The sequence below is a fragment of the Thamnophis sirtalis genome, unplaced genomic scaffold (genome assembly GCF_051295495.1).
Source record: "Thamnophis sirtalis isolate CommonGarterSnake01/CBP01778 unplaced genomic scaffold, rThaSir2_p1.2 scaffold_6, whole genome shotgun sequence".
NCBI classification, from domain to species: domain Eukaryota; kingdom Metazoa; phylum Chordata; class Lepidosauria; order Squamata; family Natricidae; genus Thamnophis; species Thamnophis sirtalis.
Window position 1 is genome coordinate 90,263,735 of NW_028261386.1, and position 26,898 is coordinate 90,290,632.

A 26,898-nucleotide genomic window follows, 5' to 3' on the forward strand; every position below is an offset into this window, starting at 1 on the left:
TTCACAACGCTACGGTAAATACCGTAAGACTTAACCAAAAGCAATCAATCAATGAGACAACTTTCTGGAAGAAAATTCTGTGTAAAATTGTATTGCCCTTAGAGAAAAGTGTGGGGGGGGGGGAGAGAAAAGATGAAACAAGAGCTTAGATTTTCCAGCCCTTTTCTTAGCCCTGCTATTAGATACCCACCCCCCACCCCAAAATATTTAAACCCCAGCCAGGCCCTACGTGGGGATAGCATTCCGGCGGAGGGCGTTTTAACCCCGATCTACCCCGATCCCACCTCGCTTCAAGCTTAAGCAGGCGTGGCTTCTGAGTGCTTGGATTCGGGAACCGGGCGCGAGAGCGCAACTTGCAAGCAACTAGCCCGAGCCCTCGAAAGCACGCGAGGCACGAAGTCCACGACAGGGTCGCTGCGCGTCGCTCCCTCTCCCGGGGGACTCGGCTAGGCAAGAGTCGCTAAGCGGGTCACCCCTGGGAACCCAGGAAGTTCTCCGCTTGGCTGGTTGGGACCGCCGCTTGCTGTCGCTCTCTGTGTCCGCCCCAATTGAGGAAAAGGTGGCGGAGACGAGCATCATGCAACGCACAGGCTGTGTCCCTTCTCAATGAGTGACCCCGCGGCGTCAGCTCTCTGGCTTCTCCTGCTCCGGCTGATCTTCCCCGCGCCTCCTTCAGAGGCGGCAGGTAGGTTACGGGCGGGGGTCGCCGGGGGCAGCTTCCTCGCCGCTTTGGGCTTAAACCCGAAGCGTTGAGCCGCTTCTGCTCCTGGCACGTTTTGCTGAGAGCGACGGATGCATTGATAGATGAAGATGATCATTAATTTTTTTTTTAATAAAGGCGTCCAGCAGCAATAATGGGCCATAGTTAGCTCTTGGAATCTATTTTAAACCCATTATCTGCAATATTAGAAAAGGGATGCATCTGAATACTTGCAGAGTGGATAAATCATTGGTGGTGGTGGGTGGCAACCGAGCTCACTTTTTAAAGTGGCGCTCTGTTTATACAAAAACTGTGCAAGTAGGCTTAAATAGGCTTACGGAAAATGTGCAAGGTTTGTACAAGGTAGCAGAACCCGATCAGATAGGTATTCAGCTTAGAAGGGGCTGGGCTGTTTTCCAATGTGAGCTTTCAAATTGTCTGTGGTGATTCTTCAAGATTTCTGGCATTGTTGGACAGCTCACTCTTTGGGGAAAAGAGTCCTGCTGTTGCTTTGAAGTTACTTCTAGGAATGGGTGCCTCCTCCGCCCTGCAGTTTTCATAGATCTAAGTACCAGCTATTACAGGGGGGGGGGAGGCAGGGGACGATTAGATGGTTGCACTAAGACCCAGACCCAAATCTTTATTCAGCAACGAAGCTTCCTGGCAGATTTTGAACAAATTGTTCTAGAGAGGGTGAGAAATCCACATATACTATTTTGATTTTCTTGGAAAAAGTGTGACATACCAGTGCAATTGGGTTGGAAATGCTTTTTTAGAAGAATTGTAAAGATAACTCCATATTACAACGGGCTTACATAAAAAGAACATTGGCAAAGTTACAGGGTATCATTAAAAAGATAAATATACTAGGGTTAAAATAAAATGCATATAATTCTGTGTGAGGTACTGAGTTCTCACAGACATTTGATCAAGGTCATAATAAACCTAATGGCTTAACTTTAATATTGGTTAAATTTAATCACTAACCTCAATTATGAATCCAGCTGGTTTGGTTATTTTATGGTTTACTGTTTCATGCAAATTCAAAATGTAGTTATTTCTATAACCCAATTAACACAACTATTGATTATTTGCACAGACACAGTACAGATAAACACAGACTTTGTATTTATTTGTACTGTTTATCTTAAAAAGCTTTATAAGAAGAAATGTACAAAAATGGAAAACTTAGTTAAAAACAACAACAAACTTAACAAAAAGGGTAAACCACCTATAGATATATATCCTAAAATACTGTATCAAAATATATTTAACTTATCTAAATTAAAGAAAATAAATTATGACTGTTTAGTGTTACAAATTGTTTCAAAATCTGTGTCAAAGGAAAATATCATGTCATTTTTAGTAGTACAATAGATAAAATTATCTTTTTAAAGACAAATAAATTACACATCTCTTGAATCTACTCCTTAATATCACTGATTGCTATGATACTATGATCAATTCTCTTATGTCTTTTTTGTAGTACTCGTGTTTTGGTCTGTGACCATAAATAAAGTGTGTGTGTGTGTGTGTATGTGTGTGTATACACATACATACACACACACACATACACACACACACACTCCTTAATATCTGGAATAATGCTACCTTTCCCATTTCTCAAAATAGTTCTCTTAACAATACCCCAGACCTGGTATAACCATAACTCCCCCAAAATAAACAGAACCCAATGTTTTAAAGTATAATTTAACATAACATTAACATCTTTAATTAAAAAATCTCCATAAAGGTATTTAAGTAATTAAAATATTATTCCCAATTTTGGCAGTAATTTACAAGACCAAATCATATCAGTCAAGTAACTTTCAAATTCAAATACTGGCAGTCTTCCCTTGCCATTGCTAAGTGACACAGTTTTAAAGTGAATCATCATGTGACCATGCTCAATTTATGATATCAATCCCAGTTACAGTGGTGAATTGAATGAGTTATGGTCATTAAGCATGATTGCAACTGGTGATTTCCAACCAGCTTCCCCATTGACTTTGCTTGTTGAAAGCTGGTTATAAAAGCCATTAATGGCAATCATGACCACGGGATGCTGTAACTATAGCAATAGCACTTAGACTTATATACTGCTTCACAGTGCTTTACAGCCCTCTCTAAGCGGTTTACAGAGTCAGCATGTTGCCTCCAACAATCTGGGTCCCCATTTTACCCATCTCAGAAGGATGGAAGGCTGAGTCAACCTTGAGCCTGGTGAGATTCGAACTGCCAAATTGCACTCAGCTGGCAGTCAGCAGAAGTATCCTGCAGTACTCCATTCTAACCACTGTCCCACTGTCATAAATGCATGCCAGTTGCCAAGCCCCCAATTGTGATCATGTGGCTGGATAGGTCTTAAATCTCCTCTTTCAGCACCATTGTAACTGTGAATGGTTGCTGGAGGAGCAACCAATAACCAAGGACTATAGGTGGTCCTTAGTTAATAACCTTAATAGGAACCCTCAACACCACTGTTAAGTGAAACAGTCATGAAGTGGGAAATCATGTGGCCACCAATGTGTTTTCCAGCCAGAAGAAATAAGTCTACTCAGTTTTATACTTTTCACATGTTTGGTTGCTTCCTAATTACTCTTGGCAATGCTCAAGTGCCGCCTCATTTTGTACACATCGAAAGCAATGTGTTTGCACTGCAGCCCAAGGCTGGGAGCCACAGCTCTGCTACTCAAAAAACTTACTCTCATGTGACTGAAGGATGCTGCAAAGGTGGTAAATTGGCCATACAGGTTTTTTTTTTTCAGTCTAACTTCAAACGTTGGCTGAACAAGGGGTTGGTAAGTGAGGATTATCTGTTCCTGTAGAGTTTTTCCATAAAGTTAAATATTCAATGAGGTTCATCGTCAAAATCCAATTTGCAACCAAACAGGTCCATACAGGCCCATCTCTTTGCTGCCTCAGAAACAAAACACTTTTATACTGTATATCGACCCCAGGAATTGCCAGGAGCTTAATGGAAATAAATAAGAACTTTCCAAAAGTAAAATACAAACCCAATGATCATGTTTAACTTCAATCTATTGAAATTGTATCCTGCAATTAAACCAAACTATATACACTAGCATTAAAAATGGCAATAGGTATTATTTTTATGTTATTTCTTTGTATTCCACCTTCTTTATTTTTACAAATAACTCAAAGCGTCCCCACACACCCCCATCCTGTTTCCTCACAATAGCAATTTTAACCACTAGACAAAACTGTCTCTCTATTAAAATTTCAGGATTGCTTTTTGCATGTGAAAATACTATATGGCAGCAAAAAGCAACTTCTGTTTTTCAATGCCTAAGAAGGGATAAGGGACAACTTTCCTGCAACAACTTCTGCTCCACCCAAGAGTGTTCATTCCTTCTATTTTAATTCGCCCCCAATTTTTATGTGTGGATCATAATCTAATTGTTCATTTGCATCATTTTTTTCCCCTAATAGCATCACATTGTCTTTTGCCCAGCCCACGGAATGTCCATTTTATCTCCAGAAACATGAAGAATATCCTGCATTGGTTACCACCAGAAGGAATAGCGGAGAACAAATTAAATTATAAAGTGAAGTATTTGATGTATGTTGGCTATTGGGTTTTACACTGTGTATATTGTAAAAATCAGCTATTTCCATGTGCAAATGCTTCATTCTGTTTCCATAAGAGACTGAAGACTATAAACGAGGGTCTTGTGGTCCTAAGGTTAATTTTCAAATTTCTACATCAGAGGTTAATTCAGTCCTCCACTGAGAAATATCTCTCCTGCAACTGGCTGCCTGGGAGAGTATTAAGAGGAGAAAGCACATAGCATAGAGCAGTGATGGCTAACCCATTATGCAATGCGCATGTGGAAACCCCCCCATGCTCCCCTACCCCCCTCCCATTTCTGCCTTCCATGCCCAAAATAAGGTGGGCGGGGCCACACATGCCCCTGTGCCCCATTTTGGGCCTGGAAATCATCTTGCACCAACCTGGAAGCCAAAACGGTGCATGGGGGGGGCACACACACACCTGTGCCTCATTTTGGGCTTGGAAGGCCACCTGCACCAACCTGAAAGCCAAAATTGGGTGCAGGGGCTGTGGTGTGAGCCCCCAAAATGCAGGACGAGAGCTCCCCCGTGCATGTACCCCACCTCCCATGCATGCGCAGCGAGACCCAAAGACCAGCTGGCCGGCAGGAGGTGCACGCACATGCACGGTGGAGCTGGGCTGGGGCGATGGCTGCCGTGCCCACAGAGAGGGCTCTGTAAGCCACCTATGGAATGTGTGTCATAGGTTTGCCATCACAGGCATAGAGCTAATAGGTATTTCTATTCATTCCTATTTACTGCTTTCTGAAACTTTCAATAGAGTACAGGTAGTCCTTGACTTACATCATTTCATTCAGTGACTGTTCAAAGTTACAACAGCTCCGAACAAAGTGATTTATGACTGTTTTTCACGGTTCCACCACAAAACCACGCTCAACTAAACCGCATCTGACTAAACCGCGTAGCTGACGCCATCATCATCAACAGGGCGACAACAGCGCAGAGACAGAAGCACGCTGTAAACCCTAAACCTAACATTAACCCCTAAACCTAAACCTACCCCCCCTAAACCTAATCCTAAACCTAACCCTAAACCTAACCCTTAGCCTAACCCTAACCCTAACCCTAATCCTAACCCTTAACCTAACCCTAAACCTAACCCTAACCCTTAACCTAACCCTAAACCTAACCCTAACCCTTAACCTAACCCTAAAGCTAACCCTAAAGCTAACCCTAAAGCTAACCCTAAAGCTAACCCTTACCTTAAGTAGAATCGGCTTGCTTTCAAAGCACTATTTAAAGCGCCCTTCTTTCTCCGCGCTGGCTGTTGTCGCCCTGTTGATGACGTTAGCGACACGGTTTAATCGGGCGTGGTTTAGTCGAGCGTGGTTTTGACAGGTCACGGTTTTTCACACCTATAACAGTTGCAGCATTCCAATGGTCACATGATCAAAATTCGGATGCTTGGCAATTGGTGCGCATTTATGATGCTTGCAGCATCCTGGAGTCATCTGATCAACTTTTGTGTCTTTCTGATAAGTAAAGTCAGTGAGGAATCCAAATTCGCTTAACAACCATGTTACTAACTTGACAAATGCAATGATTCACTTAACAACTGTGCCAAGAAAAGTTGTAAAATGGGAAAAACTCACTTAATAGCAATAGCAGTAGACTTATATACCGCTTCATAGGGCTTTCAGCCCTCTCTAAGCGGTTTACAGAGAGTCAGCATATTGCCCCCAACAATCTGGGTCCTCATTTTACCCACCTCGGAAGGATGGAAGGCTGAGTCAACCCTGAGCCGGTGAGATTTGAACCGCTGAACTGCTGATCTAGCAGTAGCCTGCAGTGCTGCATTTAACCACTGCGCCACCTTGGCTCTTAAGAAATGTTTCTTGGCACTTAAGAAATGTTTCACTTAGAAACAGAAATTTTAGGCTCCATTGTAGTCATAACTCGAGAATTAACTATATGCTAAAAAATTCATGAAAAAGTTGCCCACTTCTCAAGGATAATGCTAGATATTTGAAATAGTTCAGAGCCCTTGAAAAATTGGTTCTTCCATTTTATTTTTATTGCTTCATAAAAAAAAACCATTGCTAGTATCTAATTAAGAAATGAATTATTTATTTAAAAGTCATAGTGTTCCACAAGAAGGGAACATAAGATAACTTTTTTTAATGTATGGGAAAATTATAGAGTAGTAATGCTCAGCCACACTTCAGTCTGGATTCTAAAAGTGCACTTTGCAACAGGTGTATCATGAATGTAGCAGTCATAGCATCTCCTTAAAGCAGCCCTGACTTTTCCCAGTCAGCCAGGGATCCCAGGGAAATATATAGGTGCTTTAAAGAGTTGCAGACATAGTCCACCCAAAACTCACCAGCAGGTAATTCTGGAAGTAGAAATCATTGTGCTATTTTTGACACAACTATTCCTGCCATGCCCCAATGCACTTTTTTGAGAAGAGATTCCTTAAAGGTAGTTTCTGATGCCCCAAAACAGTCATTTAATATTTAAACAACAAAGAAATCTTTCAAAACTCTCTTTTTCTCACCTCCCCAGAGTTCAATCCCATTTAAGGATTAATTGTAGGAGTGCTAATTTTATTTCTTTTTCTTTTACCTTTTGATATTCAGATATGGCACAGATAAATGGATTAAGTATCCAGAATGTAAGAATATCAATCAGACCTGGTGTGACCTCTCACATGGAACGTACAATCACAAGGAACAATATCATGCCAGAGTGAAAGTCTCTCTAAACAGAAATTGTTCTGTCTGGGCAGAATCCCCCAGGTTCAATCCATTTACAGACAGTAAGGACAACTAATATATGTTCCTAACAATGTTGTGAGATGCTGAAGGACAGCCACTGGTGTTAGATATTTGTGATTTCAACCCATGTCAATCACCACTGATTTCATGCAACGGATACATGTTGGAATATGCAAAATGTATGATTGGTGAAAGAGGAACTAGTCTAAACATAGCCTGGGGATTGTTCTATAGCAGGGATGTCAAGCTCAATTTCATTGAGGGCCATATCGGGGTTGTGTTTAACCTCGGGGGGCTGAGTGGATGTGGCTGGGTGGGTATGGCCAGCTTGATGTCACTCATGTTGGGGGCGCCTGTGGTGGCCCAGGCAGGGCTGGGAGGGATGGCCTCCTACAGTACTCTGCTAATGAAAAGAGAGCTCAGGAGAACCAGTGTGACCCTCTGGGGCTCCATTTTCAGCTGCCACGGCCTCCTCCAGCATGCTGCCAGCCTTCACCAGGTTGTAAACCAGCGCCCAGTCAGCCTGGGCCAGGCTGAGGCACTGTAGCCTGGTCCTTCGCTGTTTCCAGGGTGATCCCATAGGTCAGATCCGGCCCACAGGCCTTGAGTTTAACACCACTGTTCTATAGAAATAAATGAAAGCAGATGGTCTCTATGAACAAAGACTGAATATGTTACAGTTAAGGTTCAGTTCTGGCTTTTGCTATATTAATTTTGTATGTGCATGGCAATTTCATTACATTCTTTGAAATACAAATTACATATTCCAATAATTGCTGAATGATCAAGAAAACTCCCATTGCTGCAGAAGAAAGCCTCCCTCAAAATGTAAACAGCAGCTTCAGATAGGAGTTCCCCCCCCCCACCTAACACCTAAGGGGAAGTCATGGAAGAATAGTTAAAGTACTTGTCCCTGGCTCCATTATTCCAAGGCTGTTGTAGAGTCTCTGAAGCTGCCGTTTATGAAATGGGATGCTGTTGTACTTTTGCTATTAGTTAAGGGTTGTATAACTGACTTGCTGAATGCCAGATCATTAAACAGAGAAAGCAGGTGATTCAAAACAGATTTTTTTAAAAATCTTCCTGGATAGAAGATATTAATTTGAGTCCGCTGCTATTGGGATCCAATGAAATTCTGGTTCTGATCTGTTTCTCCAAAGTTGTTGAAGTTGAAAAGAGAAACTCCATGGGAAACAGACAGAAATACACACTTCCATTCCCCCCCCCCCAACAGAATGCCATTGTATTAATCAAAGTAATACAGAGATTAGAAATCTCAAAATCCTTGTTCAATATAACTTGTATCTCTGCCTTTTTTTTTTTAACTTCTGTGACCTTTTGTGCTTGCATGCACCCATAACAATCCTTGCCTGTCATAGCAATGTTTCTTAACATGCATCCTAGAACAGAGAAAGGGCTAAACTAAAGTCTACCATGTTGTTTCAGAAACTTGTTTTTATTCTAGAATAGGTCTGTCAAATTGACGACCTGTGGGCTAGATGCATCACACACAGGAAGTGAAGGGATTCAAACATTTTTACTACCGGTTCTGTGGACGTGGCTTGGTGGGCATGGCAGGGGAAGGATACTGCAAAATCCCCATTCCCTCCCCACCCCACTAACTTGCTTTCCAGTTTAGTCTCCTGTTCAGAGCAACAAAAAAAGATTGACTGGAAGCCAGCAGGGGCGGGCCAGCCTATTTGCAGGTTCTTCAAACTACTCAAAATTTCTGCTACCGGTTCTCCAGAACCTGACAGAACTGGCTGAATACCACCTCTGCATACAGGCCATACTCACCCCAGCTCCACAAAGGCAAAAAATGTTGTGATGCATCATGATATGTCATGTGACGTGATCCAGTTTGACACCTGTGTTCTAGAATATACTTATGAATGAAGGCAAATATATGTGCCTCAGGATAATGTTGCAGGATCTCAATCACTGGGACCAGAGAGTTAGTTTTCTGAGCTTTCGGACTGGTGCTGGAGTCCATCCTGAGGGAACTCCATTCTGGTGAGAGAGAAGTTCCCTGAGGATGGATTCCAACACAGGTCCAAAAGTTACCAGATTAAATTTCTGGTTCCAGTGACTGACCTAGATTGGATCCTGCTAGAATATACTTGTGAACGAGGAAAACCAGTGTGCATGGGGTGACTTAGCATGATTAGAAATGTTAAGGCATTCAGGATCATGTATCTTATTGCTTCTGAATATAGAAATAGTGTTGCTTGTATACAGAACAAGTATTTTATTGATCAGACCGTGCTTATAGAAGTAAACTCATTGCTCTGAGCTTTGAAGGCATAATTCCTGATAGCCCCAGGTTCATAAAAGTGTTTTTTTACAGCTTCTAAAGATGTTTAGTATTGCAATATGTAGATTCAGTGAGAAGCCTGGACAAGTCTAGTAGCTTCATTTTTCTCTCTCTTTGATTAAAAAAATCATCATACTTCATCAGGAACTGCTTTTGAATCACCCCGCAATTTCAAAGCCATATGATATGCATTCAAAGCCAAATTGATTATGAAAATCCGTATAAATGCCTTTTGACTCATGGAGAAACTTTCTCAGTTGTTGTTTTTTTTAGATCCAGCTCAATATACTGAATTTTCTAAATACATTCATATTAACGACACAATTGAATGGAAATTATTAAAATTTTTCTTATGTAAGTCAGACTACCCAACTTGTTCCTCTCTGGTTGCGTTGGACTCTTAAGTTTCCCCATGAGTAGCCACAATGGTTGATTCTGATTTGGAAGGATGATCAATGTAGTGAAACAATCTGGAGAGGTACCAGTTGTAATAGGCAAGCCTAAACTTTTGTTACTGAAAAGTTCAAGGTAAAAAATAAACCAGATAGACCAACAAGGAAATTCTGTCTCAGTTGGTTTTGTGTTCTTATTGAAAGGGTCCTTGGTGCTCTCTGAGCTTTATTGTTTTCTTAAAGACATTTCATTACCCAAACTAGGTAACAACATCACTGCTAGATAATATCATCATCATTAGCACCAGAGATGTTACCTAGTTTAGGTAATGAAATGTCTGCAAGAAAACAAGCAAGCTCAGAGAGCATTAAGGATCCCTCATTTCAACCCTGAGCTACAAATATTCTCCTTTATTGTGTTCTTATTATAAATAATGATATATATTTGCTTTTCAGCGGCTATCGATCCACCCGCATTTTCCCTCTCGTCTACCGAGAATTCTATTTCAGTCACCATGGTTCCCCCCGAGAAATGGAAGAGAAACCCCAGGGAGGAACCCGTATATTTGCATGAAATATACTCGGGCCTACAATATAACGTGTCAGTATTCAACAAAAACATAAATAAAAGAGTAAGTTTGAAGGTAGAAATGGAAACTATTGCTTGGCAATTTGAATGGATTGTGCTACAGGCGAAATAGCAGTGATGTTCTCCTGGCTCGTGAAGATGTAGACAGGTTTAGCTCAAATTCAGTGACTTTAAGATGAGTGGATGCCAACTCCACTGGGATTGAGAAACAGTGATGTAGATGGACAAAGATAAAATCAAAGCCTGTCTTTAGGGACAATAACTGTAGATGCAGCGAGAATGTAACTGTGCCTAATGTCTGGATTTGTAGATGTTCCCAGTTTAATTTTTCTTTTTTTATATGCACATCTATAGCAGGAAACCTGCAATCTAAAGCAGAAGCTTATATGTGAGGAGGAGACTGCTCCATGCTGGAGACTGTTCTTGTTTTCAAAATCTGTTTGCTTTCCCAAGCTCCCCCTCCTCCACCCCTGCTTGAGGAGTTGCCAATGTATATGAATTCCTGGAAAAGAAAGATGCACCTGGAACTTCAGGGCAGGTTGCCAGGTCAAATCAATGCTTATCCTCCATCTAATTACAGTAAATATGGCAAGTGTGGACTGAAAAAAAAACACAATTTAGGAAACAGGGCCAGAAGTAGAAATGAGAAGCGAAACTATGAAACAACTACAAAGCAGGACAAAGCCCCAAAGAGAAGTGATCGAAATATAATCTGGAACCACTGTACTTCCTGTGGCATCACTGATCATCTGCCTTGCTGACTACTACCTTAAATAAGCCCCCTCTCAAAAAAGAGGATAGAAAGATAGATGAGATAGATAGATAGATAGATAGATAGATAGATAGATAGATAGATAGATAGATAGATAGATAGATAGATAACAGATATAGAAACTGAACTGATATTTTTTGCCCTTCTAGTCAAGTGCTTTGAGACTTTGCCTGCTTGAAATAGTTTTCCCTGCCCAGTTTCTTCATTTTTCTTTGCCTGCCTCTCTCTCTCTCTCTCAAGCATGACGTGTGTAAGGAAGAGAGGAAGAGGACAGAAAAACATAGAGATGTACAGAGTGGATACTCCCATAGCACCAAGTCAAAACGGAATATTAGATGATGCTAGAAATGTAGTATATACTCAGTAATGGCATTGGTAAAGAAAGAATAGGTTAACACAGCGCATTAGGGAGGATGGAGATTTTTTCCCAGGATTAGCTGAGGAAATTTATGGTCAGCCAATGGTGATGTCATGAGGAGGTAACATGATGGAAACAGAATATAGTGGGGGGGGGGGGGTTTCCAAACTTCTGTGGGGTTTGTAGTTGCTATAATATTTCATTACAGACTGAAAACCAAATTTGTTTGCCTCCCAGGTACAGTATTTGCTTCCACTTCTACCTTTACTTTTGTGTATAAAAATAATTACATCATTGGAAATTGAACATTTTGCCACCAATTTCAGCAGCACAATTGAGGGCTTAGGGAGGCTGGATACAGATTTGCCCAACACTCTGCTATATGAACACAGCCAGACCACAAGAGGGCACTATGAACATTTTAGAGTGTCCTCAACCTGATTATATGTGACCAACCATATCTCTCAACAGTTGTATTGTAATTGATCCTATATCACTTTTTTAAAAAATCCCAAATGTGCCCTCAGAAGGTTGGAACTGTTAACCAGCTAATGACTCATTTGCAACTTTTGTTTGTGTGTGCCATATCTAACACAGCTTGCACATTCATAACAGGTTGTAAAAATAATACGTTTTTCATTTTTATAGTTATATCACAACATAGCATAAGTGCTATCACATCAAATCCGAAGTTAACTTATTATGCTCGAATTTAAAGTATCTGTTGTCTGCACAAAGCTCTGGCTCAAAATATTGTTGAAGACAAAACACTGCTTTTTAAAGCAGAAGAAACTTTCATTTCCCCACGTATAGTGAGGAAGTAACGTATGTGACATCTTATGGCATGATCTACTTGTTAATCAGTGCTTTTAGCTAAGCTTTTCAAATCCAAATATATGTCATGTTTTCTGCTTTCACCTGAGACTATAGAGTAGTTTTCAGAAAGGGCTTTTCATCTGTTTGTTGTTGTTGTTGTTGTTGTTGTTGTTGTTGTTGTTGTTGTTGAGTATGTGAAGTCTTAATATAGTTAAGTTTAAAAAGTAAAAAGATTTTCCTTCCTTCCTTTAGTGGATGTTTTGCATTCAAAACAATCGATTGGAGGTGCAGCAGTTACAGCCAAATACGATATACTGTGTCACCGTACAAATATTTATTACTCCACTTCTGTTTAGTGAATTATCTGAAGAACACTGCATCCCTACCCTGAAAGGTAAGCAAAGGAGTACAAAATACACCAAACTTCTGTGTGTCATCAATACTGTGAATAGATGAAAGTTGTTGAAGAAGAATTCCACATAGGTTTCTAGTTCTCTTGAAAATTCTTCAGAAGATTCTTTTGGCTTTATAAGATATGTAACAATTCCTGTTACATCTGCCACAATGGGAAACCACCTCATTCAATTTACATACCATTTTGTTTTTTAGCTGTCAACATTTTTTATTGAATTATAATGTATTATAAAATACAAAATACAAAGTAAATAGAAGAGCAGTGGGAAGGTGGGACGAGGAAAGGAGAAGTGAGGAAAGATAAGAAAAAGAAAGAAAAAGAAGCACTGACTTCCGATCAATTGTGGGATTTAAATAGTTTAACAACCGGTTCTCTGCCCTAATGACCAGCTGGGTAGGCATAGCTCGGTGGTCATGTGACTGGGTCAGCGTGGCTAACTCAACGTCACTCAGGTCGATGGGTGCTTTGCCTTAGCTGTTACATTGCAATAAGGGTTAACCAGAGAGGCAGTTTCTGTAGCAGGGCAATGAAGATTAGGCTAGAAACAACACCAAAATGTTTCCTTCCTGCCTTCCTGACAGGATTAGCCCTGTAAAGTGGGAAAAAAACAAAATAAGATTTCTTCCAACAGCCAGTTCACCGAACTGCTTAGAATTAACAGCTGGTTCTCCCGAATAGGTGAGAACTGGTTGAATCCCACCATTGCTTCCGACTCTGTCTGTTATAGTAAAATAAGGTATTAACATCAAATCACAACTTTTTGCTTGTTCATAATAGTATGAACAAGCCATTTCTATAAAGATCTATCAGTCTAATCAGTAAAACGCAAAGTCAGTATTTCCTTGTTCTACACATCAAGCATGAAGTTCAGAAGTGGTCTCCTTGTGTTCTTTTCTTTAATCAAAGTAGTCAGTTAGACATTTCAGTCAACTCCATCAACTTCTGCAACCATTCATCCATAGTAGGAATCATTTTTCATGCATACAATAGTCTTGCTGTGGTCAACAAATATAATAACAAAATTCCCCTCAAAAATTCCAATCCTTTTTCCATTAAACACCCAAGAGAAAAAGTTCTGGTTTCATTTTGCTTTTGTTTTTTTGAAAGAGCAACCAAGATCTATCATAGTTGATCTTAGGTTTCCATTTGAGTCGCATGATGGATAGAAAAGACAAAAAAAAGAGAGAAAGAAAAATAAAACAAAAAAATACATTACCCAAATCCTTTTTTGAGATGGCAATGGAATATAAACTACATGATATTTGGAGAGAAAGGCACAAAACAAGAAAGCAATATACCTTTTAATTGAACCCCCACCAGTCCCTATCAAGAATTGACATGGCTTGGATCTCATCTGGTCTATGTAATCAATTAGATGAAATTGAAATAGAAGCAAATGAGTGGGCAGATCATAATCCAATAAAATTAAGATGGAAAGGTCAAAGAAGAAGAAAAAGATGGATGATGAATTCAAATATTGTAAATGAAATAGAATACACTCAAATGCTGGAGAAAAAATTAAAACTATTCTTTAGAATAAATAAAAAAGAAGTCACCTCAATTCAAAATCTCTGGGACACTATGAAAGCATACACAAAAGGCCTTATGATTGCCTACATGGTGAGAAAAACTAGAAAACAAAAAGAGCAACAAGAATGTATGCAAAAAGAACTTATGGAAGCCGAAGATGAACTACAGAAAGATCCAAAGAATAAAATTAAAAAAGAAAAAAGAGATGATTAAAACATAAGATCAACTTAATAACTCAAAAGGAATTAGCACAGAAAATTAAAGCGGCCAGACAAAATTACTTTGAACAAGCCAACAAACCTGGACGATGGCTGACATACAGATTGAAGAATGAAAGAGAAAAAAGGATGATATATCAATTAAAAGATGATAAGGGAAGAATTCAATACAAAGCAAAAGAAAAGAAGCATATTATTCATAAATACTTCGCAAAACTATATGCGCAAGATAGTATGGAGGAAATCAAAATAAAACATTATTTAAACACAGAAAAGATAACACCAATCTCAAAAGAACAAAGGGAGGCGATAAACAGGCCAATAACGTCAGCCGAAGTGGAATTAGTCCTGAAAAACCAAAAAAATAATAAAACCCCAGGACCAGATGGAATACCGGTGGAGCTATACAAATATAATAAAATAATATTGGAAGAGCTAGGAGTGGAAATGTTTAACGAAGTTTTAGGAAAAGCCAAGATACCTGAATCATGGACAGAAGCAATAATATCACTAATACCAAAAGAAAAAACCAACCTACAAGAAATTCAAAACGACAGGCCAATTTCATTACTAAACTCCAATTATAAAATATTTGCAGCAATTATGGCAGGAAGAATTAAACAGGTTTTAAATGAACGAATACACCTGGATCAAAACGTATTTTTACCTCGCAGACACATTAAAAATAATACGAGAGTCATTCTAGACATAATAGAGTATTACGAGGCACATCCAGAAAAACAAATGGTGCTGGTTTTCCTTGATGCACAAAAAGCATTTGACAATGTAATCTGGAAATTTATAACAACATATTGGACGAGATGAAATTCGGAGAAAAATTTATAAAAATGATAGAAGGATTTTATAACAGTCAGACAGCCAAAGTTCTGATGAATGGAGATCTAACAGAGAAGATTGAAATAAAAAAGGAGTCAGACAGGGATGCCCCCTCTCCCCTTTGCTGTTTATATTAACTTTGGAAATTTTATTAAATGAAATTCAGAAGAACCAGGGAATAAAAGGTTTAAGACTCAAAAATGAAGAATATAAGGCCCAAAGCCTATGCTGATGACTTAGTATTTGTTCTAGAGGATCCATTAGAATCCAGCCTGAAATTAATTCAAAAATTAGAAGAATATGGCGAAGTGGCAGGACTAAAGATCAATAAAGACAAAACAAATATTATAACTAAGAACATGACAAAAAAGCAAGAAGAGGAACTGGAAGTAGCAACCAGAATGCAAATAACTAAGAAAGTGAAATACTTGGGGATCTGGGTGGTGGCAAAAATTAAAGACGATAATTATAATAAATTAGTGATACAAATAAAGAAAGATTTAGAAAATTGGAAAAATATTCAGCTATCACTCATGGTACGTATAGCGACAATTTAATGAATATTTTACCATGAATCTTATTCCTGTTGCAAGCCGCACCTATTAATCTGGGTAAAAAATTCTTTCAAGAATTAAACAAAATTACCACTAGGTTCATTTGGCAGGGACAAAAAGCGAGGATTAAACTAAAGTCAATGCAAGACAGCAAGGAGAGAGGAGGTTTAGCATTACCAAATTGGGATTTATACACGTCAGCAGTAACAATAACAATGGTGAAGGATTGGATAGAGCTAAAGAATAAAAGAATTTTGACCTTAGAAGGCCATGATTTGCAAGCAGGCTGGCATACATTCCTATGGGATGATAAAAATAAAACGCACAAATACTTTCAAATTCATTTAATTATAAGAGCGTTATGGCAAAAATGTCTCAAAATAAAAAAAATCCACTATGTGAAAATCCGAATTGGCTATCACCGACAGAAAGGACGACTCATCCAAATTTTATAGATTTGAACAAAATGCTAAGATACAGAGACTTAAATGATAGGGAAATTTAAAAACAATTGAATTGGCAGTACAGAACATGAAAGTTGACTGGCTAACTTACCTCCAAATCAAAACTAAATACAATAATGATACTAAATTATATGACATCGAAACAGAACCACACAAATTGGATAAAATTATTCAAAGCTCAGATAGAAAGATGATAGGGAGAATATATAAATTTCTCCTGAAGTATAAAATGGAAGAGGAAATTGTGAAAGAACAAATGATAAAATGGGCGCAGAACCTTGGCTATAATATTGAATTAGACAAATGGGAAAAATTTTGGGAAACAAACTTAAAAATGACGCTATCAGTTGCATACAAGGAAAACCTTGTAAAACAAAATGTTTTACAGATGGCATCTGGCACCAACAAGGTTAGCTAAAATCTTAACAAATACCTCCCCAAAATGTTGGAAATGCGAATCAATACACGGAACATATTACCATTTATGGTGGACCTTTGAAGAGGCTAAAATTTTTTTGGAAAAGGATCAAAAATTGGCTGGAGGCAATAATGGGTTAAAATAGAATGGAAACCTGAAGTTTTTTTTATTAGGAATAATGTCTGTGATAAGGTGACCAGATTTTCAGATTGGTAAAGAGGGACACCATTGACCAGGGGGGGAAGCTAGGCCGCAGCGGTTACTGCCAGCCCGCGGGCTCACTAGGGACATCTGGTCACCTTAATTATACATATCCTCTCTCTCTCTAGCCATCCATCTGTCTGTCTGTTTGTCTGTCTATCTGCCTGCCTATCTGTCTATCTAGTTATGGTATCCCTCTCCTTCTCCCTCTCTCCCTCTCCATCCATCTATCTGCCTGCCTACCTATCTCTCTCTCTTTCTCTCTATCCATCCGTCTATCTGCCTGCGTATCTGTCTATCTAGTTATGGTATCCCTCCCCCTCTCTCTCTCCGTCCGTCTATCTGCCTGCCTACCTATCTCTCTCTCTTTCTCTCTATCCATCCGTCTATCTGCCTGCTTATCTGTCTATCTAGTTATGGTATCTCTCTCCCTCTCCCTCTCTCCCTCTCTCCCTCTCTCCCTCTCTCCCTCTCTCCCTCTCCCTCCCTCATCTCATTATCATCTATCCCAGTGTTTCTCTACCTTGAAGACTTGAAAGTATGTGGACTTCAACTCCCAGAATTCTGGGAGTTGAAGTCCACACACTTTCAAGTCTCCAAGGTGGAGAAACACTGATCTATCTAATTAATATAATTATTTCTCCCTCTCTTTTTCACGCTCTCTCTCCCGCGCACACACGCAAATGCTTAGGACAGCCCACCTCACACACAGGTAACTCTGGGCAGCTTACAACATTATGATGCACACCCAAAGCAAATAGAGTCAGGTGCCTGTGATCCCAACCCTCCTTTCACTTTCGCTTGTCCCCCCCAACCTTTCCAAAGCCAAGCTTCATCCAATTCTAACCAATCCCAGCGTCTCTCGCATCTCTCCTTTGCAAGCGTCACCCTGGCCCCTGAGCATGTGCAGAGGGCTGGGATGGGAACTGGAGTCCGATGCCACTGGCAATCTGGGGCTGCTGTAAGCAGGTGTGGGGCTTCAGGGGAGGGGGGATGCGCAAAGCCCCCTCCTCTAATGCTTCGGCTCTTCTAAAGAAGGGGGTTGGGGGGGCTTGTGCAGACCCCTCCCCCCTATTCCCGCATCTCCTTGTAGGAACCCCCAATCGCCAGGGGCATCGGACTCCAAATCCCATCGCAGCAGCCCCCAATGGCCAGTGTCTTAGGACTCCAAATCCCATCGCAGGAATCCCCACCCAGTGGCCAAAAGCCTCTTTCTTGACAGCGCTTGACAGCATTGTTGGGGCCTGCAGGCAAAAGAAAGCACTTTAATCAGTGGGGTGAAGCACTTTCTTTCACCTGCCTGAGCTCTGATGCGGGCGAAAGAAAGCACTTTTCTTTCACCCACATCAGAGCTTGGGCGGGCAAAAGAGAGCACTTTAATCGGTGGGGTGAAGTGATTTCTTTCGCCCCCCCCCCCAAGCTCTGATGCGGTGGTGAAGTGCTTTCTTTCGCCTGCCCGAGCTCTGATGTGGGCGAAAGAAAGCACTTTTCTTTCACCCGCATCAGAGCTCAGGCGGGCGAAAGAAAGTACTTTAATCAGTGGTGTGCGTGCAGGGAGGAGAGGAGAGATTCCTCCCAGCACCCAACTGATTAAAGTGCTTTCTTTCGCCCGTATCAGAGCTCGCCCGCCCAAAAAACTTTTTAAAAACGCCACGGGACAAATTGTTAGAAATCATGACTGTCCCGCCAAAAGCGGGACATCTGGTCACCTTAGTCTGCGAAATACAAAAAAGAAATCCAGTATTTAATATTACATATAATTACAGTGGCAAGAATTGCCTTTGCCCAGAAATGGAAAAACAAACTAACTCCAAGCGAAGATGAAATAATAAGAAAGGTTGTGCTGAAATGGACAAACTAACTAAAGAAATCCAGGGAAAAGAAGAATTAGAATTTACCAGATATGGGATAAATTGTATAGGTGGATGGAGGAAAGAAACAAGAATCAATGAAGGAATATAACAAAATTCAAAAATAATAGTTATGAGTAAAATAAGAGGGTTAAGAATGGTGAAATCCAAATGAAATACAATAGAAGGGGAAATAATATAAGGTGAGCGGTATCGATTGATAATTGCAGGAAGCTCCTGTTCATATTGTATTGTGTAAATGTGGTATATGGCTAAGTTTTGTGTGTGTGTATTTTACATGTTTGTTAATAAAAAAAAGAAAAGACAACATTCCTATTACAATGTTCCACTGATATGGCCTCTGCTAGTTACTCTTACAAAAATAGACCTGTTTTACCACTCCTTTTCAGCTCTGCAATACTAAGTAGTTGCATTTTTGCTTTGATGGGATTCTGAAGAGCATAATTTTAAATCTTTTATTAGAAACAAGCAAGTCAGCCCTTTTTAGTCATTATTAATTGCCTATGTATTCCTAATAAATGCAGATAAATTAGGCGAAGAAAGAAACTGCTGGCAGGGAAATCAATAACTTACTCTGGATGAACAGCCTAAATATAGAACTTAAAAGAACATAACCCAGCTGTTACACAAGCAAGAAGTTATAAAAGAGGACTTATTTTAATGTTTGCAATATATTTTGAAAAATAATATATTTCATAAGCATGCTGGCTGATATGTGGGCACATGTTGAAGACAAAACTGTCAAAATTCTCTACAGAAGCTAAAGGCCATTTTTCTGAATAACCCTCTAATCTAATTAGATTTTATACTGGAAATTAGAAAGAGTTCAAAATATGTTAAACTTCCAAATAGATATAAAATATTATGTATGTTTTCTAGCTAATATACTATCTAGCTAATATAATATCCTTGACTTATGACAATTGGGACCAGAACCAAACAAGGCAGTTTTTAAAGTCAGTTGCACCTGGTTTTACAACCTTTTTTTGACACAATTATTAAGTGAATCACTGCAGTTTTTAAGTGAATCATGTGGTTGTTAAGAAAATCTGGCATCTTCCACGGACTTCACTTGTCAGAAACTGGCTGGGAAGATCACAAGTGGAAATTCGGTGCCCTGATATGCTACAATCATTATAAATATATGCTTCTTGGCCTTTTGGCTAAGATCAAGTGTAGTATATATGCCAGTTGCCAAATGACCAAATTTTGATCATGGGACTTGGGGATACTGTGATGGTTGTAAGTGCAAGGATTGTTTTTTTCAGTGCCACTGTAACTTCAAACAACTGCAAATTGAATGGCTTGTAAGTTGAAAACTAGCTGCAGAATGCATGTTTTTTCCATTTTCAAATAGGGCTGCTTATCTTGATAAAGTCAGCTCTCAATTTTTAATGCTTTTGCCTGCTGGCCCTTTGAAATAATGGAAAACATCTAATCTATGTTTTCTCAGCAGATCCAGCTTTCAAGCAAACTGCAACAGTCATATTTGGATATACTTTACCAGGTCTGTTGTTAGTCCTGATTATTTTGGTGTCAAGCTGCTGTCTATATAGATACACTCATTTGGTGAAGCAAACGTATCCCAAGAACCTGGTAAGGATTCTTTGTCATTTTTGAAATATATAGTGCTGTAATTTTTTTCAGGCAATGTGCAATGAAGCCTAGTTTATAATGGTAAAAATGGCATTATTTGAAAAAGCTCTTTAGCTGCAATAATGGTGGACATTAGATACAGATAGTAAGTACAGAATTGCCGGTGCTGTAATTTCTCACATGTACTTAACAAAAGTGCACAATAATAAGAATTAGCAGCTGTATAGAAGTCAATTTTGCATTCCCCGCCCCTTGGGTAAATTTACACAAGATAGTTCAGCTGAAGAATTATCTCTTTTACAGGTACTGAAGAAGCAAACCACATTAGGAAGCAGTTGCTCAAAATTCCTTTGCCAGATAGAGATGATATTTTTGGTAGTAAGATGTCTCTTTTTCACCTGTACAACTATTTGGTAGAGTTCTAAGTGCTTTACATGACTAAGGAGGATCTCTACAAAGGACTTACAAAGTCTTCTGGAATCACTCAGTCAGAAAATAGAAAGGTGTTAATATACAAATGTATGTTTAAAGGAGAATGTGCATTTAACTATTTAAATGAAAATAAATTGTGGAAGAGGAAATTTAAGACTGTTATATAAATACAGAACCGGGTTTGCAAGAACACCATCCCGAAAATACACCAGATTGAAGAGGAAAACATGTAAAGACAACAACGGAAAGAGGGAATGGAGAGAAGAGTAGAGGGAAAGATAGGAAGAGGAGAGGAGAAAGGAGAGGGAAAGAAAAAAGGGAAAAGGAGAGGAAGAAATGGAGGGGAAGGAAGAGTAGGAGAGAGGGTAGGAAAGGGCAGGAGTGGGGGAGAGGAAGGGGAAGGAGAGAAGGGAAAGGAGAGGAAGAAAGAAGAAAGGAGAGAAGGAGAGAAGGGAGGGAAGGAAGGAAGAAGAAGTAGGGTTGTAAAATAAGATTGGTGTATGGGATGGTAGAAAAGCAATCTCGATTATATTGTTAATTGTAGGGGGAGAAAAATTGTTATAAATGTTAAAAGATAACACACATTATTAATAATAGTTATGAGATTGTATATTTGTGAATGTATGAATGAGAAATAAAAATTAAAAAAATGAAAATAGAATCACTCAGTCAGCATTGTGCCAAATTAGTAACAAGCTTTACCCACAGTCATGGATGAATGGCATTAGAAGATGTCCCAAAGATGCTTTTCAAAAGGGCAACTTGATTTCCTTGGGCTTTTTTTCCTTGAAAACATTTGCTTCTCATCCAAGAATCTTTTCCAGTTCTAACTGACTGGTGGGTAATGGAATGATTTTATATTCTTTGTAGTCATCTGATACATACATAGTTACAACTCTCAAAGCCATTGAGTCTTTAATAAAAGCTATAGAATGAAATGATTTAAAAAAAAAAGTTTTGTTTTTCACTAAGTTTTATACTCACTTGATGTTTTACAAGTATTTAAAAATGCATATATCAACTATGTATGTATTTTGGATAATTGGATTTTAAATTTATTTTTAATACCTTTATTTGGCTTGCTAACTGTCCTAAGACTGATGCATAAACAATCTTTCAGTCCAAGTGTCTACAAATATATTGTATTACCTGTGTTCATTGCACTAAGACATAATTTTGTTTTCCTGTTTTTAACTTAGCAATATTGGTTAACCCTTTGTACAATGAACCATGATTAAAACAAATCATGGCTCAATGTAATGTATAAAGCCATCATGAGTAAGTAAGTCAGGAGTGAAATTGTTTTCTTTATTAATTGCTCATCATGACACATACATGGCTGAACAGCAATCATACGTTATTGCTATAAAATGGTACTAGATAAATGAATTCTTAAGTACATGTCAAAGAAAGAAATGCAGGAAATATTAATTATAATAACTTGGTAGAAAGGAAAAATTATAGAGAAGAAACTAAGAAAATAATGAAGCAGAAATTCCAGAAAAAAGAAGATAAGAGATAAATGAGCAAGGAGGTGATAGATCAAAATCTTTTTCTAATTATTAGGGAAAGGTGTGAAACTGTGGATGCCAACAGGCAAGATCTCTCTTAGATACCAATCTTCCATTCCTTACTCAGCGTTGTAGGCCTTATAGTTATCAAAGAAATGTTATCAAGGAAATATTCATAGTTATTTCACAAGCATATTCTATCAGATTTACTCAATATTTTTACAGATAAGACCATTTTCTTTCTAAAGCTTTACCTTTTTCCCCCCATCCAGATCTTGAAATACAGTCAAAGCTGTGGAAGAGATAATTTTGTTCCTTCTGAAAAAATAGTGGTTAACTTCATTACAGTTAATGTTGTAGAAGAACATAAATCCTTTCCCGAGAACTATCAGCAGAGAATTGGCAATGGCTACATCAATGCTGACACCGGTGCAGGAAACTGTGCCGAAGAGAAAGCTTCGAAAAAAGTTCTGGGGAACAATAATTTCTTAGAAAAGGACAACGTACTAAAAGATGAACAAAATAGAAGCGAAGCAAAACTGGCAGAGTTGGAATCGCCTCAGGCTTTAGGACAGACACACAATGATGAAGCGGTGGCATATGAATTTGATGTGAGAACTGATCAGATGACTCCAGTTCAGGAGAAGGAACAAATATTTAGCTGTATTTGTGAACCAGATTGTGCACCACACAATTCACAAACAGAATTGCCCATCTATGGAACAAAGCAAGATTATTGCCCCCAATTTGGCACCCAAGATCCAAATACCTCTTTCAGTCAACAGTTCAAAGAAGTCCTTCTGAATGAAAGGCAATCTGCTTCTTTACACTTATATGATGCTGAGGTCCCTCTGATAAATTTGATGGCGGATGAGCCCAACTGTGCCTTCTGTTCTGAGTGTGATGTTATAGCAGACATTTGTTTGGTGCCTGAACCAAAAGAGCTCCTTTTGGATGAAAAAGAAGCTGTACTCAAAGAGCCACACACTTTACTATCTCTACTAACTCAAAAGACAGCTTCAAAACATCACCAGATTGGAACAAGGAGCAAGGAAAACCAGGAAACAGGGATGGAAGATGAACAGAAAAAAACAATGGACTGGAATCCCTGGACTGGGAGGATGTATTTGTCCCCGTTACTTAATATAACAAAAGAAGATAAAATTGACCCCAAAAATTATGAGGAATCCCTTGAAGAAGCACTTCTATTCAGGCTTTATGAAAGCCACTGTTCTGAAGACTTATTAGGAAGATATGAGAATATGTATCTCCTCCAACTCAAAGAACATTGGGGACTACATATAGAAATGCAACCTTAATCTGTCTTTCATTTCACAATTTACTAACTCAGTCACATGACTATCAACAAAATCATGGGTTCAGCCCACAGTCAGCTCTAACCAAAGGATCTTCCAGTCAGTGGAGTCTTGCCTTATGCAATGATCTGATAATCAGGTTGACCTAAACCCCAAGAGCTTCTCCTAGACTTTTGTAGATAAGGAATACGGCATACTAGCTGAATATTGGTGATAAGTAAAGATGTTTTGGCTATCTTCATATCATTAGACTTCAGCAATTCAATACATCTAAAATGTTTTTTTAAGAAGACATACTTGAGCTTGCTTGAATTAAGACTGCCCATACAGAGCAAAAAAATGGCTTGGTTTAAATGGTATGATAAGAAGAACTGGCTTTTGTAATGAAAACAGAAAAACTTAGAATATTAGAGGGATAATTCAGCATAGAGAACTAATAGCATTAAAGATTAATATAGGTGGTCACTGACTTACAACTCTTTGTTTAATGACAGTTCAAAGTTACAATGATCTCAGAAAAAGTGATTTACGATTCATCCTTGAAGTTACAACCATTGTGCCACCCCCATGGTCACATGATCCCTACATGGGTACACTTGGCAACTGGCTTGGGTTTACAATTGCAGCATCTTGCAGTTGCAAGAATGAGATTTGTGACTTTCCCAGCCAGTTTCCGACAAGCTAAGTCAATTGGGTAGATTGGATTCACTTAACAAGCACATGATTTACTTAACAACCATGGTGATTTGTTTAACAACCTAATGGTTGTAAAATTGGGTCTGGTTACATGATGTTCCTTTAACAACTGCATTGTTTGGACCTAAATTCCAGTCCCAATTGTGGTAATAACCATCCATACATGTTTTTACTGGCCTTTTTAAAGGTTTTAAGCTGTCAATGGGTCATGGTTAAGTTGGCCATATGATTTCACTATCTGAAGTGCCATGCTTCTGAATTCAAATAAAAGGATGCAACTGTAATCATGTCTTGCTTGATGGCTTCCCAGTAGGCTGGTCTTGTGGCAAAGTGCCCTAAACTATAAGAGTTGATTGACATCTTTGGAATGTTGGGAGAACATTCTGAATACAGTCACAAATGTACTATTTACGGTGGACTTGACCAATCATAAAACAAACAGTTGTCACTACTCATTACAATTTCCCAAAATGCTCACTACTTTTTCTTATTAGCCCTTTCTTCTGATCTGATGGGGACACAACCAAATCAGATGGATGGCAGCTTCTGATCAGTTTTTCTAGGAATACGTGTGAAATGTATTGTGGGATCTGAAAGCAATAAATATATGTATATATTTATGTTTGAAGATGGTGCTTGATTTTGCTACCTTCCCATTTATTTTTTTTAATTAAAAATATTTTAAAAATTGATATGGCATAGGAAGAAGTGTCCAAGTATCCCGTGGCACTTGTAGGCCCCATAGTGCAGATGTTATAACAGCAGTTCTTGTATATTCCCTTTTTTTCCTTAGGAGAGTGAGATTTCTCTAAACACAACTTAAACTCCCAAAGGAGAAGTAGATTTCCACTTGCTATAACCCTGGCAAATAAAAGTTTCATGCTATATCATAGGATCCTTATATGTAAATGAAAGAATTAATTATTTCACTGACTTATATATCTATCCCTTGTATTCTCATATTGAGAAGTTTTAGAAATATTTTTTCCTGGATAAATTAATGGATGCTTATACTATCAATATTAGTAGTTTTGATGACTGCTATTTTTAGAATAACAGACAATGATATCTACAGCAAACTTCAGTGTTGTCAAATAAGAAATTTGACAAACTTCAGTGTAGTCGAATTAAAAAAATTCAGGAAAATGTATCCATTACATATTTTCATCCTAATACCTGACCAAATATGTAAGTCAAGTTATTGTTGTCACACACAATATCATAATTGGCCCCCTACAGATGTCTATGATCACAGATACTACACTTTGAATGTCAGCTGCTCAGAAGCAATCATCTTTACAAAAAAATGTTTGTCAAATTCTTGAATGGAACCTATGTAGAAAATGTAACCTTGAATCTGATCCAACAAGGTGGTTGTATAAGGTGACCAGATGTCCCGATTTTGGTGGGACAGTCACAATTTATAACAATTTGTCCCGTGTCCCGGGGCGTTTTAAAAAACTCCCGATTTTCTGGCTTCATGTTGAAAGCCCAGTGGATTTGCTTAAGAAATCCTAACCGGGGCAAGACAAAAAACACCCTGTCTAATCCCCCTCTCTGTTTCAGTACTTTCATTGAAGATATTAAAATGTTAAAGCAAGAAAACGGACCCCCACCCGGCACATCTTTTACCTCATTTTATAAGAAAAGATGACCCAGTACCATAGAGCTCCAGGAAATACTTGGCTAGAGAAGTCACGAGTGTTCCTTCCTGGATTTTCCGGAGGGGAGGGGCACGGAGGTTGGAGTTAGCTCGTGTGGAAAAAATGGTGGCAAAGTTTCTTTGAAAAATATTTCCCTGACTAATTTCACCATTTTAATTTGCTCAGTTCTTTGTATTAACATCTACATCATTCTGGATTGACGTGGAGTTCCTGCCTGCTGGTAAATGAGTTGGTTTTTTTTTTCTTTTTTTAATGTATTTTAAAATAATATTTTATTTATTGTGCAAGGATTTTTTAAAATAGTTTTATTCTTTGTGGATTCTTTTTTTAAATTGTCTTAGATTATTTAAAAAAAGATTCTATCCAAAATAAATTGAAGTGAAACCATTTTTAAAAATTCTATGCACAATACTTTGAAATATATTGTGCATAGAAAGAATAGTTTGAAATATTTTACTTCAATTTATTCTGTGTGGATTCTTTTTTTAAATTGTCTTAGACTTTTTAAAAAACGATTCTATCCAAAATACAAAATACCAGCTGCAGTTATTCACTTAAGAACTGTGGCAAGAAAGGTGGTTCCATGGGTTTAGTGACCAAAGTTACAATGGCATTGAAAAAAGTGATGACCATTTTTCACACTTAGCGACCATTTTCACACTTAGTGACCGTTGCAGCATCCTCATGGTCACGCGATCAAAATTTTGATGTTTGGCAACAGATTCGTATTTATGATGGTTTCAGTGTCCTGGGGTCATTTTAATTGTCTTTTGTGACCTTTTGACAAAGTCAAATGGGGAAAACAGATTCACTTATGTTACTAACTTATCAGCTGCAGTTATTCACTTAAGAACTGTGGCAAGAAAGGTGGTATAGTGACCAAAGTTACAATGGCATTGAAAAAAGTGACTGGTGACCATTTT

The 26,898-nt window shown here is 38.6% G+C and overlaps 1 protein-coding gene across 1 annotated transcript; it reads left to right on the forward strand.

The window, feature by feature from the left end:
- The first annotated feature begins 519 nt into the window (after positions 1 to 519).
- On the forward strand, positions 520 to 26,898 carry LOC106551923 (interleukin-20 receptor subunit alpha). The gene is made up of 7 exons (XM_087718391.1): positions 520 to 685; positions 4,154 to 4,283; positions 6,874 to 7,052; positions 10,174 to 10,349; positions 12,505 to 12,646; positions 20,217 to 20,356; positions 22,572 to 26,898. Exons 1-7 carry the CDS (start codon positions 607 to 609, stop codon positions 23,616 to 23,618), a joined length of 1,893 nt encoding a protein of 630 aa, XP_087574517.1. The 5' UTR covers positions 520 to 606; the 3' UTR covers positions 23,619 to 26,898.